At 52.6% G+C, this 19,462-nt stretch overlaps 2 protein-coding genes across 4 annotated transcripts in view; one reads left to right on the forward strand and one right to left on the reverse strand.

Annotated features, from left to right (window-relative positions):
- Positions 1-4,209, forward strand: part of ZCCHC14 (zinc finger CCHC-type containing 14) — a 55,845-nt gene extending 51,636 nt beyond the window's left edge. For both annotated transcript variants that reach the window (XM_047712277.1, XM_047712278.1), the window contains one exon: positions 610-4,209. In XM_047712277.1, the coding sequence (XP_047568233.1) occupies positions 610-665 (56 nt within the window). In that variant the 3' untranslated portion in view covers positions 666-4,209. The remainder of the gene's footprint in view (positions 1-609) is intronic.
- Positions 2,257-18,687, reverse strand: MAP1LC3B (microtubule associated protein 1 light chain 3 beta). Of its 2 annotated transcripts, XR_007124072.1 has the most exons (5): positions 18,413-18,687; positions 11,000-11,055; positions 8,171-8,277; positions 4,992-7,385; positions 2,257-4,933 (listed from the first exon to the last, which is right to left on the reverse strand). XR_007124072.1 is itself a non-coding variant. In XM_047712287.1 (4 exons), exons 1-4 carry the CDS (start codon positions 18,450-18,452, stop codon positions 7,211-7,213), a joined length of 378 nt encoding a protein of 125 aa, XP_047568243.1. In that variant the 5' UTR covers positions 18,453-18,687; the 3' UTR covers positions 2,257-7,210. The 2 variants fall into 2 exon arrangements, 1 of the variants encoding a protein (XP_047568243.1); XM_047712287.1 differs by having other exon boundaries at positions 2,257-7,385.
- Positions 18,688-19,462: the final 775 nt, after the last annotated feature.

Below are 19,462 nucleotides of genomic sequence, written 5' to 3' on the forward strand. Positions count from 1 at the left end.
TTTTTACTTGCACTCGCTCTCTTTTGTCTCTAGTCCAGGTCCGGTGTGTGTGTGATGTGGGGACACGGGTGTGTTCTCGCTGTTGGCTGGGGAAGGGAGATGAAACCAGGCAGGAGGCGTCTCTCCCAGCTCCGTGGTACTCACGGCGCGGCCTGGGGTAGTCCCCTGGGCTCTGGAGACGTTGGATGGTTGCCCCAGGCCTGGGATCCCGCACCCCGCCTGTGCATCGTGGTCAGCCAGAGCACGTTCGAGGCGAGCCAGCTCTGGTGGCAGGTGGGGCGAGTGTTGGTGTGCTTACCGCGTGGCCGGCTCCCGGAGCAGTCAGCCCAGGCCCCTGGTGAGGGTCAGGCCTCCCCGGCCCCCTGCCCGGCCGAGCTCTGGAAGCAAAAGAGAAGCATCCCAGGGACCGGCCATGTCACCCCTGAGGCTGATCCCCCTGTACGGCTTAGTTTTGGGGGCAGGAGTGAGGAGCTGGGCGTGGGTCCGACAGGTGGTCCAGACTTGCCGGGCCTGCCTCTTGACGGAGACGCTAGCAGGAGCTTTGGGCAGCTCAGCCGTTGGCAGGAGTCGCACAGTGACTCAAACCCTGTCTCTCTCCCCTCTCTCTAGGCACTTTTAGGCTGAAGTACGCCCCCCCGGCAGAAAGTCTGGACGCCACGGACTGATACTTTCTCTGGCAGCAGAACACTGTTAAGCCATGGAGATATAAGGAAACTTAAATACAAAACTGAGAAGTCTAGTTGCTGTTGAGCTTAATATTTTTAATCCAAAGGTGCTTTACTTTACTAGACTGGATAGAAAACCTAGCGTAGGAGTGCATCAAACTCAGTTTTATTGCCAAAATCCTAGATCGGAGCTTGACGTCAGGACTCGCCTGGTCGGGGTCTCCGCCGTGGCTGCGATGCAGAGACCTCCGTGTCCCGAGGAGCATTGCCGCCGTCGGTCCTTCCAGGCTCACACGTAATTCCCGGGCAGCTACGCAAGATCGGAACCGAGACCTGCAGGTCGGAGCGCTCCGCGCGGAGTTCCAGCAGTCGGACTCTTGATACCCCTGCGTGAGGGAAAATGTCGCCTTTGTTTTGTTTTGTTTTTTGTTTTTTGTTTTGTTTTGTTCCTCAAGTGGTTGGACACTAATCTCTCTGGGCTTTTTAAGGATTGCACTACCGAAGAATGTAAACTGATGTCACTCTCTGCCGTTCTGGGAGACAGACTCCCCGAGACCAGTCAGTGCAAGACACTCAGAGAATCCGTTTTTAAGGAGTTGGCACCAGCAGGCTACGTGACTTGGTACACAACAGAGATTTTAGCATTTCCTTCCCTCCTTAAGACACTCGTAGCAGTTTCAAGGTTTTAATTTTTTTTCCTGCAAATAAATTTAAACTGCGTTATTAAGTAGAAATAGTTACTCGCAACAACTTAACGTCTAAGGGTCCAAGTCCCAGAGAGTCCCTAGTTGTCAAAGCCTTGAGAATCCCTTCCTTCCCGGCCCTGCATAGCTTGAAGTCCTGTCGCCGTCCGCCGCGACGAAGCTCTCGCAGAGACACGGTGACCGCTCGGCCTTCGTGAGCTGGCTCTGAGGGTTGCTACGCACCCTTAGCAAAGTTGGCAAGTTCTTTCCTCTCCACGGATCTCCCAAGGACCCCAAGGCTTACTGCCAACGGATTCACACTCGAGACAAACATTTCAGCAGTGATACAGTCCTATAATTACGAGCAAAAGATTTGAAATCTTCTCCTGTCAACTTCTTTTGTATTAGGCTGTGTATTAGTGGTTAGTTCTCTAAAAATTACCTGAAAACTACAATAGAAAAGTGGTAAGACTCTGAGAGAGCCCACACCAACAGGACAGAGCTCCAAGATCTGCAGAAGTCTAGTTTTATCCGAAGTGGGAGATCAGGCCTCACCATACAGCTCTGTTTCACCCCATGACCATGAAAGCTTCTTGGTCCGAAATTTAGGGACTTAAACCTTTAAAGCTAAAAGGGAATTTTCTGCTCAAATATTATTGCTTTAAACACTAAAGCCTTCAGTATTAAAATATTGATTGGTAAGGCCTTGCCCAGGGATTTTGCAGTTGAATATTTATTTAAAAACAGAAAAATGTAATATTCAGACCTTTCTTAAAATGGGACAATCAGCCTCATGCCGAATTGGTGTAAATCAAAAGAATACCCTAGAATTTGAGGCTCTGTGATGTGAGGCTTCAAATTTTATGATCAGTTTCCTGGCTGGAGGGAAACTTGAGCAGAGTTGTTACCTTTTCTTTTTTTAAAGGCTTTTCGTAGAATTTTTTTTTAGAGCTTTATTTTAGTAGAGTTTCATTTCTATGCAATGCAGAATTGACAGACCTCTGTATGCTTCTCTCTCTTCCTGGTACACGGTATTACATACAGTTTTTGAAGTGATGGTGATGCTTACAACAGCTTTCTTGGGGAATGTTACATTGATCTCTTAATTATAAACACTACAAAATGTCAAAATAATGAGAACTGACACAACTTTGCCTTAAAGAGTAGGAGCCTGGAACTTGTCATATGATGTTAAAGGAAGACTTGGGAGTGTCCACTGATGTTTACGATTTTAATATTTCTGAAGGCCGTTATGGTGGCCTGGACATGTGCTGAAAGCCAAACTTTTAAATTTTTTGGTTTTTTAAACAAAGAAATATTTTAAATAAATCCTATTTCAACACAGTGAAATTGTTGAAAACTGTCTCATAACAAAAGAAAAAATATCATATTTAGGGTTTCTGTTTTAGTGGTCAGTATCGGGGAATGAAAGTGTCTGTTGTTACCCTTATGACTATTTTGATAAATATTAGCAGTTAGTGTGTTCCATACAACAAAAAATTAAAATACGAGCTTCGATTCGAAGTAGGACATTCAAATGGAGGAAAATAAGTCCAGACATTGTGCGGCTGTGTTCAGTCATCAAAGGTCTTAGCAAAATTCCCACTTGTCTTTGAAAGTGCATGTGCGGTGTGATGTCTCCAGTGAGGCCATTCCAAGGTGAGAATTGAGAAACGTGAACGTGAGAGACACGGGACACAAAGCATCCAGCTGCACACCCATGAGACTCTTCCCAGGTGAACGCTTGGACTTGGGAATGTTTGCTGGCAGCGTCATCTCCGATAAACCTTTCTCTCCAAAAGCAACCAAAGTCCGTAAGCCTGAAGAGCAATTTTGCATTTCCTCAGATGTCCTCATCTTTTTAGAAACACAGATCTGACTGACCCTTTCAACTACGTAGTCATTTCCCTGAAATCATGGGCTCAGTTTGCAAAGGCTGTAGCAACCGGTAGGTGTGGCACAGCCACTTTGCTCTGTGTCGTCTGTCATATATCAAAGTTTCTATCCCCGTTTTTTTGTCTCCAAGAATGGGGGAAGTGGAATGTACAGATTGAAGTGGAATACAATGTTGGGATAAAAGAACTATTGAATCTTTTTTTTTTTTAAGCAAACACTCAGTTTTCTACCTTCTTTTCTAATTTTTATTTCATGGTAATATTGAAAATTGGAAACGTGTTTAAATGTTGAAAGCTGTCATTGCTGAAGAGCACTGAGGAAATGGGAGCTAGCACTTACGACGACGACAAAATTATTTTTTTCGAAGCAGGTATGTGTGATTGGGTATGAAAAACCACCACCAACAACCAGCATCATCTGTAATCCAGATGACAGGAGTCGGCTTGTGAATATAGTAGCCAGTAGGTTCAGTGTTTTAATTCACTATTTAGAAGTCACTGAAGCTAGTTTGCACTGCACTGTGCCAGGGCACAGAGGCCTGGTGGCAACCCCGCCCAACGTCACACAGCTGCTGCGGCGCGTCCCCGAGGGGGCACCGGCCAATCTGATCCATCTGGATCGGACCGAAGCTTGCTCTGGGCTCGCTCCAGTGTTGCTGGAGAGCGCTGGCCCAGTGGAATCGGGCTGTGCCCTCCTCACTCCGTCATTTCGTACTCTTCCTGCTTCTGTGGTGGGTTCTTTGATGCCTTGCTGGTTTTACGTACTGGTTAGCGATGGCGTACCTGTGAGTCTTAAGGATGGTAAGGGAAACCATGTCCTTCCCAGAGGATGGATGGGCCTGTGGAACCCGAGCGGGCGGGTGTCCTTTTCAACGTGCAGATGACTCCCAAAGAATGAGTCAGGGGACGTTTAAAGCCGTGGGTCCTGAAGAGGCTCAGTTTGCAAAATCCTGAGGTTCTTGAACGGATTCAGTCAACACTCGCAAAACCACATACTTGCTGGTTGAGGCCAAAGGTCAACTTGACTACACTGTTCTTGTGGGAGGGGAGCTCAGTGTGGCTCGTCAGTCGGTCCCGGGGATTTTACAAGCCTCTCACATGCATTAAGTTCTTACATGCACAAAGATGAAGGCTTTGGTACTGAAACCAGAGACCTCGTGTACTCGAGAATCTTCACAGCTAATCTTGGACAGATTTTCTTTTTAGGAATGAAGGAAAATTCTCCCATTTTTGAGCCATTCTTTTATGTCAATTCTACAAAATTGCATGTAACTTTATAAATATTTTTAAAAGATATAGTTTTGTAAATATTTAATATTCTGCTAATTTGATTTTGAATTGTAAATGTTAAGTATTGTTTTTGAAGTTTTTATGTTTTATTATACTTTGTTAAAAAGGAAAAATTGTACATTTTTAGAATGTTTTTATGAGTAAATTTAATGTACTGAAAATAAAAATTAAAAAAAGCTGTTTCATTTTATTAGGTCTTTATCTCCTAGAATATGAAGCACACCTCCTTTCAAATAAATCGCCAGTTCCTGATCTGCAAACTAGGGAGTCAGCCCTTTCTGCCTTCTCCACTTGGCAAGAGAGAGAGATGGTTTTAAATCCATTCTGTCAAGTTTCCCTGGTTTTAAAAGATATCCTTGCTATGACCAGAAACATTAACTCTTGATCTGGGATGTTCTAGCTCGAGGTTCCGCAGGAAGTCAAGATTGGCACGAATCGATGGGAAGTTTCTCTGGCACGTTTCCAGACACACGGTCGGCGCGGTACGGACGTGTCCCGCACTTGAAGCTCCGTCCTCCGAGATTTGGGATGGTGGTGGTCCAATGAGCGGAAGCTGGCGCGGGACCCTGGTGTTCTCATGAGCCCTGCCAGACACCAGACGGAGAAACCTGATGCCTTCCCCCCCCAGGAGGTCCCCAGCGCCTCTTGTCGGGCCTGTGGCTACTCAGAGGGAAATGTTCCTGCAGCCCCGGTGACTTGCTGTTTGGTCAGGCCAGGCCTCTGAAGATGGGGGCCACGCACACCAGAGCAGCAGACTCGGGGAAGCAGAACATCTCCTCCTCTTGGCCCGCATTCTTCCACGGACAGCTGAAGTGCCCGCTTAAGCTGGGAACGCGTGGAGGTTTTCCACTCGGCCGACGTCTGTCTGTATCTTACCCCGCCACGGCGCGGCAGGTTTTCCAGTCGCTTATTCCCACGAAACGCCCAGGTCCCGCATCCGCCCGCTCACTTTGTGCCACGTCTTTTAGTTCTCAGGAGAATTTACTTATGCAAGGACAAGACCAGTGTCCGAACCTTGACCAAGGTGAGGAAGGTGCCTGGGACAAAGCAGACCTTCAGAGGTGAGTGCCCCTGCCCCCCGCCCGCCCCACCGCCTGGCGTGGGGTAGCGCAGACGGTACACGGCGTCGCACGCACCCGACACTGATCCGTTACGCTGAGCTTGAGGAGTTTTTAGTTTTGCCTTTATTCACCTTAGTTCATCAAAAATGTACTTGGTTCAGAGAGCCTAGTGACCCCCACTGAGGGGGGCAGAAGTCACCCTCCCCGCAAGGTACTTGTGTTTTTGAAACGCAGGTTACTTCTGGGAATCTTACGGGTCACACAGCGGTTACAGGAACGCGCGCTGCAACGAGGCGTACGATCTAAACGCCACAGGCCGAGGCGCACTTGACGTACTGTGGCAGCGCACGTGTTCCAAGGGGCCCTGCGGCAGACGCGTGCGCGGGAAGGTCGGGCCGAGCGCGCGCAGGCAGGACTGGGGCTTCCCCCACCTCCTGAGAAGTGACGTCCACCGACGGCCGCAGGACGCAAGCCGAGGCGTGGCCTGCCGCGGTCCGGTCGAAGCGGTCCGCGGGCTCCCTGTGCTCCTCCCACAGAAACGGGCCGCAGCGAGCGCTGGTTATTCCGGCCGACCTCGGGAGAGGTTCACCGGCTGACACTCACCGTCTGTGGGGAGCGCTAGGCCTCCTTTTGCTGCTGTTTTCGTCGGACATGCGCCGGCGGGGAGGGCCTCTGACGGCGGGCGACCCACAAGGACAACGGAAATACTCTCACAGCTAACTGGTTAGTAGGACTCACGCACCGGACGCGGGCACGGATCATCTAGCCTCAGGCCAAATGGCAGAGGGCGTGCCCGGGACGGGAGCGCTTCGGCCTGTCCCGCGGGTCCGGCACGGTCCTAAGAGCGGAAGTGACAGAACGCTGCTCCCCTTGCGGACGCAGGCGGCGCGCGGACCCCGGGGAGGCCCCGCGCGCGCCGGAGAAACGCCGCGCCTTCCTTCTCTGGGCGCTTGAGAAACTAGACCAAAATTTTAAATGATTCAAGGTTCGTACCGAGCAGTGGTGCTTTTGTGTTACCGTCGGGAAGGGCAAACGGGTCTGCCGGCGCCGCGAGAGCACGAGCCTGGGCGCGCGCACACTAGGAGCGGGAACCCGGAGCAGGTTCAGAGTTGCCCTGCCCCGCTTTCCCTGCCTTTTGCCCACGACTCTGGCAAACTGGGCGGGCGGGGGCGGGGGAGGCTTGGCGACTCAGGCTCACAGATCCTCTCAGGCGTTTCCCCCGTCCAACAGAAACCCTCCACAGAGCGTCCGCTGGGTCTGGGACCCTAGTGAGGAATGTGTCTCTGAAGGCTCCTAATAGGAGAAGAGCATTCAAATAAGGTGAAGGTCTGTTTTATTGGCAACTAAGAATGCAAAGTGTTTTATTTTTAAACTTCTAAATTTGAGAACAAAACAGCCTAGGTTAAATAATGGAGTTTTCCAAAGCTGGATGTGCTCACCGAGCCGTTTTCCTGCTTGCGGTACAAAACAACTTCCTAAAACTCCTAGGCAGGAACACTACTGTTTGGATGATCTGTGACTGGATGATCTGATCAACCCTCAGTTGCTAATATCCCTTTTTTTTTTCTCTTGGTAAGGGTTTAAAAAAATTCAAGAACAGATGCATTTTTCTAGTCTTACACAGACGATTTCACTCCGAATGTCTCCTGAGAGGCGTAGACCATATACAGGAATCCGTCTTCGTCCTTCTCACTTTCATACACTTCAGAAATCGGTGTGGACACACTCACCATGCTGTGTCCGTTCACTAACAGGAAGAAGGCCTGGTTAGCGTTGAGCTGTAAGCGCCTCCTGTTGTAAGAAGACAACGTGAAGAGACATCAGCGCATCAGTTTGCAAAAGGGAAATGTAAAAACATCATGCACTCCCTTTGATACCAAAGTACAAAGCTTCTGGAAATGCTGCTTCTGGCAAAATAATGCCTATGCCCACAGACCGACTGTCGTAGCTACAACTTCTCACAAGCACAGGACATTTCTAGCATCACGTTGTGACTGGTAGTAGCGGTAACACGGACACTATCCTTACCGTGTCCCCCGGGCCAGCTTTACCTTAGTATGCTCTCTGAACAGCCGCGAGTGTCCAATGAGAGAAAGAGTTCAAACTATAATTTACAAACCATTCATTACGATTCTACCAAGTCTGCATTGTCTTTTACTAATTTTGTCGTAAAAAACTTATCTAGGGGGCGCCTGGGAGGCTCAGGTGGTTACGCCTCTGCCTTCAGCTCAGACCATGATCCCAGGGTCCTGGGACAGAGCCCCGCATCAGGCTCTCTGCTCAGCGGGGGACCTGCCTCTCTCTCTTTGCCATGGCTCTGCCTACTTGTGCTCTCTGTCAAACAAATAACAATCTTTAAAAAAAAAAAAAAAAAAAAGCATCTACACTAGATGTTATGATGGAAAAAAATCAGGGACAGGAGATCCAGCAGGTAAGAGAAGAACTCAGAAAGGAAGGAAACGTCTTTAGGTTTTATTAGGCTTGCAGAGATGTTCATCAGAACTGAAGCTATATCTGTAAGTCTGATACATAACAAGCAGTCACCCAAAGAAACAGGAAAAACAGTGATTAAATACCTAATGATCTTGATGAGCTCACTCATGTTGACATGGTCAGGTACAAGGAATTTGGTTTTGTCCAGGACAGGAAGCTGCTTCTCACCCTTGTACCGTTCGATGATCACCTAGAAAAGCGGCCAGAGGGGAGATTTTAAAATAACCATTAACAATGAAGAGCGGAGATACTTCTGTGTCGGAGCTGGCACATACCGCGTGGGGTTTGAGACAGAAACAGCACATGTCAGTTCCCCACAGATCTCCTGCGAAGAGCGATCGTTTACCCCCAACCCTCACAGGGAAGTGAGCCTCCAGGGACGGGAGCACGGGCTGAAAGGAGCCGCTCGGTGGTCCCGGTTATTCGGAGCCGTGAAAACACTAACTGGTCCGAGAAGTACAAGCAGATGGCAGGAGCCAGCTTGGATCTATGTCAACTGCGGAGCCGCTGTCTCCTCCGAAGCACGAGCGACCGCGATTCCGCAGTCCACCCGTTTCTTTCCCACGAGACGGTTTCTCCGCCTGATGTGGAAAAGTCCTGAGTAAATATCTGGTAAGTAGAGACAATGATCAGCTGGTTCTGGAGACAAACTTTGTGCAGAAAGGCTTGAAGATCCTTTCATTTTGACAAAATACTCCTAGTATTTCTTTGATGAGTTTTGCGAGTCAAGAATCTTGCACGGTGCAGGGAACGAAAATACTTCTGCATCAGGAACGGAAACAAATCCGTGCGCTCTCTTGCGGGACTTCCTCTCCACAGAGGACAAACAACTTCTACTTCTCAGCCACTAGCAACGCTGGCCCCGGGGTGTTGACTGCCCGTGCCTCCTCATGTTACAGAGTGCCAGAGACACTCTTCTCCAGGTGAAGCAACTCTCCACCTCACCGCAACAATGACAAGCTGAGAGGAGGAGGGGAAATCTTCGCATCCTGTCTCTCTAGGAAAGGGGAAGATACTCGTCTGCACATTGTTCCACTTTATGGGGCCCACAGAAGGTTCTGTACGGCCAAATCAAACGGCTGTTCCCTTCCTTGGTAAGACCAAGGGCTGTTATCCATGGGGTGTGTTCAGAACATGGGAGCCGCAAGGGAGATTCACTACACAGACTACTTTTGCCTGGGTGTGACCAGCATCAGAGCTCAGAGGCAATACAGAAATCTTACATTACTGGCCCAGGAAGAGCAGAAGTAGAATGAGAAGAGAATCTCCTGACCTTAGACCATATTCATTAAAAGAAGACAGAGCAGCAGCCCTGAGACAAAGGACAACATGGCCTTGGGCACCTCCCTCCTCTCAGGTGTCCCTGACTCTCCAGTGCCGCGGAGCTCCATGAAAACAATCCCCGGTATGATGACTGGTTGACTTTTCGGTTCTTATTTTTTCTTTTTCCTGAACTTTAATTTGGGAGAGAAGTCACGTTAAGTCCCGAGTAAGGCATCTGGCTAGACCTGAAAAGTGCCTTGTCAAGTGCTACGGACAGGATCGCAGAAGACAAAGCCATCCTCAGGGAGTGGAGACCGGGGTCTGGAGAGCCAGCGAGCTGCCCTGCCTTCTCCATCCGGCCATGCTAGTCCCAGTAAGGAGTGCCTCTCAAGCTGTTCAGGGGCCAGAAGCACCCATGGGAAGTACAAGCCTGTGATTTCTGCAAAACCCCTGAAGTGCCAGCAGAAAGGAGGGCCGCTAATGTTCGCAGATAATCACGTTTCAAAGGAGACTGCAGACACAGAACAAATCCTGGCAGACTGCCGGGCTTTCCCAACGGCACCAAAAAGTGAAGGAAACCTTAATGAGGAAAACCCCCAGGCCCTATGTTGACCCCAAATATAAGGAAAGACTGAAATTTCTAAGCTGTCCAAGGAAAACAGAGACTGTGTTTTACTGCAGAGTTCTACAGCTGGGAAAATGCTGGGCAGACCCATCTTCTCCTTTCTGTGCACCTTACAGCCCTAAGCCCTGGACCTTCTCTCTTTCCTCAGTTCCATGTGAGAGGACACGTCAGAAAGCCAAACGGGAAAGTTTCTACAGAATTTCTAACAGCCGAGTGTCTTTCTGAGTGGGCTGCGGCATTTCGAGGAGGTAACAACCGTGGACGCAGAAGTAGGCTGATCTTTCCAATATTGTGTGGGGTGGGAATCTCTTCCCACCTTACAGATTAGGACGTGGCAGCCCGTTTCAGAGTTTTAGTAACGAGCTCAGCATCCCTCAGCACCCTTGAACCTAAAAGGCCTGAACTCAGCCTCCACCTGAAACCGGAAGCTCCTCTTACCCACTGCTCCCAGACCTGGCACCTCAGCAGATACCGTTTTAGCGCCCGTCAGCAGGGGTTGGGGATAGAGGCACTGCTGCCTGGGCACAGCAGGAAGCGCCTGAGCCACGCACACAGGACAAGAAGAGCAGTGTTTCTCCTCTGTCTCTGCAAAGCAGCCAAGCACAACAGGCCTCTGTGGGGCACCCAAACAGAGCCTGGAAAGGTCAGTCCCACTCCAGTCCTGACCGCTGGTTTTCCCACCACAGTCCCCCTCCTTTAGCAGAGCGGACACTTCCTCCCACTGAAAAAACACGAGCAGTGCCAGCCCCTCCACCCCTTTCCCCCCAGATGGATACGTCTGACTTGTGTGTAACATGAAGGCCCGGACTCAGGAGGACACAGAACGTGACCAGATGAAGGAACGGCATGTTCAGACATCTCCGTTCTAGGTCACGAAATGGACACTGGGCGTTCCTTGTCTGAGGAGCTCTGCAGAGACCTGTCCCACGGTCACACACCACGGCACGGTCCTGGAGGACTTCAGCAGTGCTGTCCTCTGCGAACATTACCAACGACGGAAACACAGGTGCTGGAGACTACCTACTGGGATTTTGGTAGGATGCTGCTCTCGGATAAGTCGGACATCTTCTACTCTTTGTTCTGCAACGAAAAGGAAGAGACACAGGCATTATTAAGGGCCACCGTGTAGCTTCTTTCCTGCATTTTTACTGGTGGTTTCTATATCTAAATTCAGCTCTCCGTAGCTGTGGCTGAGCAGTAAGGACAACTTCCCCAGAACCGCACACTGGCACTTCGTGCCTGGCACAAGGCGCCGTTTCCGCGAAACCCACGCGCGACCACGCGGCCCCCGCGGGCGGTAGGACACAAGGCCAAGAGTACAGAACTGGTTCCAAGGGTTGGGACCCCAGGCTTGCAGCCAAATGTAAACGGCAAATGAACAGATTAACAGCGTGTGGCGCTGCCAATCTTTCCTCTCGTGACTCCAGCAGCCTGTCAATTTTTGTGAACCTTCCGAAGTTTACGTTGGTATAGGAATCTCAGATGAAACATACGCTCTTCAACGCGGTTTTCCCTTGTGATTTCCCGCTTTCCAATGATACCGGGCTTACTGGAAAAGAGACTGCCCAAAAGAGATGGGGGTGGGGAACAATGCCCTATTGGACTTTTAAATAGTTTTGCTCAGGGATGCCTGAGTGGCTCAGTCATTTAAGTGCCTGCCTTCCACTCAGGTCACGATCCCAGGACCCTGGGATTGAGTCCCACAGTAGGCTCCTTGCTTAGCAGGGACCCTCCTGCTCCCCCTGCTTGTGATCTCTCTCTCTGATAAATAAAACCTTTAAAAAAAAAAAAAGACTTTTGCTCAATGCCCGCCCCCTCCAAAAAGTTTTGTTTTTTTTTTTAAGATTTTATTTATTTATGTGACAGAGATCACAAGTAGGCAGAGGGGCAGGCACGGAAAGAGAAAGGAAGCAGGCTCTCTGCCGAGCAGAGAGCCCGATGTGGGGCTCGATCCCAGGAACCTGAGATCATGACCTGAGCTGAAGGCAGAGGCTTATTAACCCACTGAGCCACCCAGGTGCCCCCCCATCCAAAAAGTTTTAAACACAAAGTCTACTGCTGAATACTTTTTTTGAGAGATTACCTCTGTACTCCTCCCCCTTAGTATAATCACTTATATGAATGATCAATGTCATGGACTTCCTGAGAAGTCCTGGTGGCTTCAGAAAAAAAGATATGATCTATATAAATATATTCCACCATCGCCTATTTTCTTGGATCTAAAAAAATACCACTTAGTATCATTCTTCATAAAAATGACTGAAATAATTCCCATGTTCAAATACAAGCATATAGCTTCTATTTCCATTTTCCCACCCAGCATTTCTAAATCAGCCTCTAAGATAAAATCACCAACAAATCTGCTGTAGAAGAAGACTGCAAACTCAGGCCTATTCGGTACGTGAGAAGAGAGATAAATTTAGTTATTGTTAATAGAAAGCTTAGCCTAGTGGTTCACAATGCATACTAGAGAGATCACTAACAAAAAAATATGTACTTGGTCCTGGCAGAGCTCCCAAAACCCTTGGAATTTTCTAAATACCAAGAGTGGTACTGATAAGGGCCATCTCTTTTTGTTCATGGCAAACCCTAACCAACCATGTCTGAGTTTATGTTAATCCAGTAACTTTTGGAAAGCTCCTAAGGATGGGGGACTGGTTGCCATGGAAAAAGAACAGTGACTTGGGGTTTGAAAGGTTTAGACCCACCCCAAACACCAGGGAGGGGAAAGGGGCTTGGAGGACGAACTAATCCCTGATAGCCAGTGCTTTAACCAGTCAAGCCCATGGAATGAAATCGCCATCAGAAGGATGGGACTCAGGGCTTCCAGGTGCTGGGACAGTGGCACATACCAAACTGCCCAGGGACAGAAGCTCCTGTGTGCAGGACTCTCTGGAGCCGACCCTGCGCACCTGTGAACAGGCCGTTGGTTGGTGTGCGCTAGTGTGCTTTAGTATTCTTCGTAACAAGCGAATAACCTAGCAAATAAACACTTGTCCTGTGAGCCAGGACAGCACTGTAATTAACACGAGGGGGTCACGGAACCTCTGACTGACAGCCTGCTGGTCAGAAGCACCGGCACTCAGTGTTTGCCGTGGGGGCTGGGGAGGGCGGCACTGCGGCAGAACTCAACCCGCCGCATCGGAGGCTATCACCAGGCAGACGGAATCAGAATGGAGTTAAACTGTAGGAGTCATTGACTCCATCTCAGGGCTGCGAGTTCAAGCCCCACACTGGGTGTGCAGAGATTACTCAAAAAATAAAATTAAAAAAAAAAAAAAAAAAAAATTTTTTTTTTTTTTTTTTTTTTTCAATTGTGGAACAGCCAGTTGATTGCATGACTCTGAAAATCCCCACGTCCAGGGTCCAAAGTGAAGCAGCTGATTAGGAGAATCCGGAGAGCAGAGAAACACAGGAGGAGGATTTTTTCCATGGCAAAATCCTTCAAATCCTTTTCTATTTGTGAGGGTATCACTGATTCCCCTTCAGGGCTCCTCTCAGCTTTGAGACTGGTCCCTATGATTGTCCCACCCTCCAGGAAAAGGTGCTATGCCACCTAGACTTAGCTATCAACCCTCTTCACAACAAAACCCTCCCTTCTGTCAAGGACGTTTATTTCAGAGATGAGAGGAAATCACAGTTAATTCACTAGCACATGAATGATAATTCCTTAATATACCCTGGACTCTGCTTCACACTTAAAAGCTTCTCCTAGGGGTACCTGGGGGGCTCAGTGGGTTAAGCTTCTGCCTTTGGCTCAGGTCATGATCTCGGGGTCCTGGGATCGAGCCCTGCATTGGGCTCTCTGCTCCGCAGGGAGCCTGCTTCCCCCTCTCTCTCTGCCTGCCCGTCTGCCTACTTGTGTAAATAAAATCTTTAAAAATAAAGAAATAGGGCGCCTGGGTGGCTCAGTGGTTAAAGCCTCTGCCTTCGGCTCAGGTCATGATCTCAGGGTCCTGGGATCGAGTCCCGCATTGGGCTCTCTGCTCAGCGGGGAGCCTGCCTCCTCCTGTCTCTCTCTGCCTGCCTCTCTGCCTACTTGTGATCTCTGTCAAATTAAAAAAAAAAAGAAAAGAAAAGAAAAGAAAAGAAAAATAAAGAAATAAAAGCTTCTCCTAACTGGGGCGCCTGGGTGGCTCAGTCGGTTAGGCATCTGACTCTTGATTTCCATCCCAGTCACAATTTCAGCATCATGAGACTGAGCCCCCTGTCAGTGTCTGCACTCAGCGCAGAATCTGCTTAAGATTCCCTCTCTCTCTCTCTCAAATTAAAAAAAAAAGCTTATCCTAATAAATCTAAAAGGTAAGCGGCAGCATTCAGACAGAAGGGGGAGTTTCTTTTTAATACAAGGACACAGGTTTGTTTTGGCAAGTGGAAAAGGAAATAAGCAAAACAGGCTTTAGATGTGAGGCTTCAAATCAGATACTATAATTTCTATACTGTTACCAAAAGTTTATCCTGATTTATCCCTGAAATATGGCCCCAAAAAGACAAAATCCTTATTTTCATTAAAGGGGGGAAAACCCAAGGTATGGAACAAGTTACTTCCTTGAGATGAAATCAAGTGACGCTGACGTCATGGTACGACAACAGGACTGTCCTGAGTACCCTGGCCAGCTGCGTGAAAACCCCGGGGTAAGGCCGGTGTAACTGAGCGAGTAAGGTGTGCACTTGTGCCGCACTCTTCCGAGTAGACACCTACTTCCGGAGACTAACAGTATATGTAGCGAAAACATTACTAACAACACAAATCAAAGGCTCACAGGAGCAAATCTTTTACTCAAGTGTTTTTTTTTTTTTTTTTTTTTTTTTTAATTTATTTGTCTTCTCCAACAGTGCGCCCCTGGCAGCCGGGACCTGCTTCTAATTGTCTCTGTACTTGCCAGGGGCTCAGCCCTGCACACACAAAATGGTTAATAAACAAATTAAAGTTGTACAATGGAAATAAACACTCGTCCAAACGTGTATCAAGATACACTTCCTAGACTCCTTTTGTCCTGTCTCTTAGACCCTTGCAAGACTTACAAACCTACGGGAGGAAAGCAGTCCAAGGTGTCTTATTTTTACCAACAGATCATTTGCAAAGCTGCGTCGAGACCCCCCAGGGCATTCCAAGTAAACTTTTATTTCACAGAGTGAACGGAAGCACAACAGATGCCGCCCGCCTGTGTGTAAATCACAGACACACAGGGAGGAACAAGCCGCGGTCCGCTGCCTGTTCTGCCATAACCCTCGCTCTACTGTCCACCTATCGGAGTAGTCTGAGCTACTTATTTTATTTTTTTTTAAGATTTTATTTATTTATTGGATAGAGAGATCACAAGTAGGCAGAGAGGCAGGCAGAGAGAGAGGAGGAAGCAGACTCCCCGCTGAGCAGAGAGCCCGATGCGGGGCTCGATCCCAGGACCCTGAGATCATGACCTGAGCCGAAGGCAGCGGCTTAACCCAATGAGCCACCCAGGCGCCCCTGAACTACTTATTTTAGACCAACATATAAACTTCCCCCAAGACATGCTGACTTTTTTGTTTTGATAGTAATGGAGAAGCTTAAACCTGCCCACCACTAAACCACAGCAGAGAAGTGTCATTAAGGGAACTGGGGCGATCCAGAAGCTGAAGCGTATTACTCCACGTGAGCAGACCAAATCCAGAATTATTTGCTCGAGCACAACTCTGGGAGTTCACGAAATTCTCCACACACCTGCAGACACACGCTACGCCTCCGGACTTCGTGTTGGCCATCTCGTGCCCTGGAAATGACAGCCAGGCTGGGAGAGTGCCCGGCAGGAGAGGACGTGCAGGTCCAGACATCTGCCGCTAGATGGACGGTGATCTTCACCTCTCTGGGCCCCACCCAGTTCTACAAAAAGGGGCTGTTTTGGGCGAGCCCCAAGGCCCACTTCCACCCTCTCAATCCTAGTAGAGTCAGCAGAGGTATATTCGAGTCTGGGTAAACCTGGCAGAGATAAAGAGCTGCCCCAGCTACGTGGGCGCTCTTAGGTTCTGCTGAAGAGCTTCTCTCGGAAGAATTGATTTCCCTCGTATATTGGGCTGCAAATCAGTGAAAATGGTCAGCATGGGAGCACGGAAAGGCAGTACCCATTAAATGATATTTGATCCTCTGCAAAATGACTATCAAAGAGATCTTTTTCAAAGGGGGGAGGGGGGCGCCCCAGTGGCTCAGTTGCTTAAGGTTCTGCCTTCCGCTCAGGTCATGATCTCAGGGTCGGAGACCGAGACGCACATGGGGCTCCCTCTCCCTCCACTGCTCCCCCTGCTTGTGTTCTCTCACCATCAAATAAACAAAAACAATCTTTAAAAAAAAAGTGGGGGAGGAGGAGCAAAGGTGTACTAAGGGGCAAGCCCACGAACAGTACAGTACGCACGATGAACTAATGGGAAGAAATGGGGGCACTCCTGGTTTACCCTCAGGGCCACGGGCTCCAGGTGAGTTAGAATACGTTAGTCTCACTTTTCTTACTCTTACCACCGACTCTTCAGATATTTTTCTAGAAAAACCTAAAAATACTCTAAGCTAAAGGAAAGTAACTATATTTCAGTCATGAGAAAATAACCATCTTTCCCACACCAACGTCCCCAGTTAACTTCTACTTTTTTTTTTAAGTAAGTTCCATGCCCAACCTGGGGCCAGAACTCACAACCCAAGGTCAAGTCACATGCTCCGTCCACTGGGCCACACAGGCGCCCCTCAGTGAGCCTTAACATCTAAGAGTCAGTGGGGACGACGCCAGACCCAAGAGGAGGCGTGCTTCCGAGGCGGCTCTCAGGGCTGCACGGACCCAAACGACACTGAGTTCACAGAGGTCGCCACGGCAGATCCACAGCAACGCACGCCCCGAGTTGCCCAACGACACACCCTGAGGGGCTGAGGCGCAGCCGGGCGCTCTGCGGACCGAGCCCTCAGTAGCTGCCCGCCACAGGTCTACACCCACGTCCACGCTGCGGACGCCCGGCTTCCGCAGACCTCAGGCGAGGGAACAAAACGGGCACCGGGGCCCCTGGGCTGCGTGAACGCGGACCGCACGCCGCGGGTGGGGCCGGCAGGCTGTGGGCCCAGGACTCCCCTGCTGCTGGGGACCGCGGGCACCTGGAAATACGTGATAACGGGGCTTTGAGTCTCACCCGCGGCTGGGAGGCTCCAGTGGGTCTCGAGCCCCAGCCGCGGAGGGCGGACCTACCGGCCGGCTGAAGCGGGCGCCCGGCAGGCCAGAAAGGCACCACCGGCTCTCCTGCCGCGCCACACCCGGCCTACCCAGCAGGGCTGGGGGCGCCGCTCCGCTCCGGGCCACCAGCGCACACGCCTCTTCTCAAGCAAGGAGCGCTCGCCTGTCGGCCGCCACGTGCGACCACGGCCACTGAGCTGCACACCAGTGTCCTCCCTCCACAGGACCCGGCGCAGCAAGGCCTGCGGCGGCCGCCCCCACGGGCACTCTTGCCACGAGGGTCTGCGCCTCCCGAGGGCCAGCGAGCCCCAGGGCTGCAGGGCCGACGCGAGAGCCCAGCGAACAACCGGGCCACGGCCGCAGGGGGCCAAAAAGGTGATTCAGCAGCTCGGCTGCGGCGCGTCCTGGAGGGACCTCGGCGGTGACCGGCCGGGGAGGGGGCCGCGCGCTGGCCCTGACCGCCACCACCTGGACGGACCGCCGCGGTCGGCCCGGACACGGTCGGGGTGAGGCGGGGTGGCTACCAGCGTCCACCGCGCTCAGGCCCCCGGCCCCGACCCGCAGCGGACGGACCGCCGCCCGCACCCAAGACCCCGCCCGGGGTGTGGGGGGAGAGCTTCCTGGGTTCGCAAGCGACACGGCCGCTGTGTTTGGGGGGACTCCGTAGGCCCCACCGCGCAGGCCCGGCCCCCCGGCCCCGACAGCCGCCCTCGCCCGAGATCGGCCCGGGGAGGCGGGGAGGGGAGGCGGGCTCCCCGGATTCGCCCGCGACTCGGCCGGAGGGGAGCTGGCCCGGTCCGACATCGGCCCCCGGCCCCGGCCCGGAGCGGAGGGACGGCCGCCCTCGCCCCGGGACGCGGCCGCCGGAGGGAGGGGGCTCCCAGGGTCCGGCTCCGCCCAGCCTCCGGCCCCCTCGCCCCTCGGGCCTCCTCCGGCCCCGGCCCCGGCCCCGGCCCCCTCAGCACTCCGCCAACCCCGACGCTCCCCGCCGGCCGCACCACGCCGTCGGCCACCGGCCCTCGTCCCTGCTCAGTCCTGCCTCTGCCCCCGGCACGGCCGCCGCCATCCCCTCCCTCCTTGGGTCCCCGACCTCCGCCCCTCCCGGGTCCCTGCCCGCTCAGCCCCACGTCCAGCCCCGTCCCCCGCTCAGCCCGCCGCCGGCCCCCACCCCGGCCGTCGCCGACCCCGGCCGCCCCGGCTGCCGCCTCAGCCCCCCCTTCGGCCCGCGCGCCCCACCCCGCGGCGGTACCCACCGAAGGTGCGGCGCTGCTTGAAGGTCTTCTCCGACGGCATGGCGCGGGCGGCGAGGCGGAGGCAGTGGGGCGGAGGGTCCCGGGGGCTGCAGACTGCAGGCGGCGGCGGCGAGAGAAGACTCAACTGTGGCGACAGCGACTTCCCTTGTGTCTCTTCAGCCCGCAGCAGCGTCAGGTGACCGGCGCGGCGTCCCGGGGGGCGGGGCCAAGGCCGGCTGCCTCCGCCGCCATGGCGGGCGTGGCGGAAGCGGGGCCGCGCGCATGCGCAGCGAGGAGTCCACGGTGCGCAGGCGCGGGGGCCGCGAGACGGGAGTCCAGGTCCGGGGTCGCCCGCGGGAGCATGGGCTGCGGGCTCCCCCGTTCCCGCACCGAAGTCCCGCGTGGCCCGGCTGATTTGGCGGACTCCGCGTCACTCGTGCGCCCGCTCCGTGTGCCGACGCCGAGAACGCTCAGCCCGAAAGCACCGTTGTCGCGCGCTCCCGCCGCGGGCCCGGGGCTGCGGGTCGCTTGTCCGGATTGCGCCCCTGTCGCCGTCGTGCGTGTGGGCAGCGGCTCCTGGGCGGCCCCCGCTCACAGCCCTCCGGAGCCTGGGGGTCGCGGGTGAGCGCGCGGCAGCGTGGGGGGGGCCGTGTGCCCGGGGGACCGTGCGCGTCCCTCAGCCGCCGCGCCACTTTGGGACTGCGGCGCTGGGGAGCGCCGCCCAGGTCCGCAGGCCGCGCACGCGACACCCGCACCGTCCGAAATGTCGTCCTCGGGGCGGTGACAGCGGGCCCCGCTGGGGTGCCCCTGCCGGAGCTGCGGAGTCAGCTGCGGCTCGTCCTCCCGCAGCCGACGGCGGTGTCCGCGGGTCACCTCCGGCCGCGGTCCTCCCCACGTGGTCGCGTTCTTCACCTTGCAACAGCCCCGAGGCCGCCGCGTTGGGACATTCTGTCCGGTGTCCGGAGTCGCAGAGGAAGGCCTCAGTTCTACGGGGTCTGTCTTGAGTGTTTTGTGTTTATTCTCTGAAAACTGGGGGAAAAAAAAAAAAGACAGTCAGCGCCTGTTACGTAC

Source organism: Lutra lutra, chromosome 17 (assembly GCF_902655055.1).
Source record: "Lutra lutra chromosome 17, mLutLut1.2, whole genome shotgun sequence".
Taxonomy (NCBI): Eukaryota; Metazoa; Chordata; class Mammalia; order Carnivora; family Mustelidae; genus Lutra; species Lutra lutra.

What these genes read in the sequence shown, in the direction of transcription:
- MAP1LC3B (XM_047712287.1), bottom strand. Translation starts at nt 18,452, where the DNA reads ATGCCGTCGGAGAAGACCTTCAAGCAGCGCCGCACCTTCG. An exon ending in CAAGCAGCGCCGCACCTTCG is followed by an intron (nt 11,056 to 18,412) that starts GTGGGTACCGCC and finishes TTTTCGTTGCAG; the next exon opens with AACAAAGAGTAGAAGATGTC. An exon ending in AGCATCCTACCAAAATCCCA is followed by an intron (nt 8,278 to 10,999) that starts GTAGGTAGTCTC and finishes CCGCTTTTCTAG; the next exon opens with GTGATCATCGAACGGTACAA.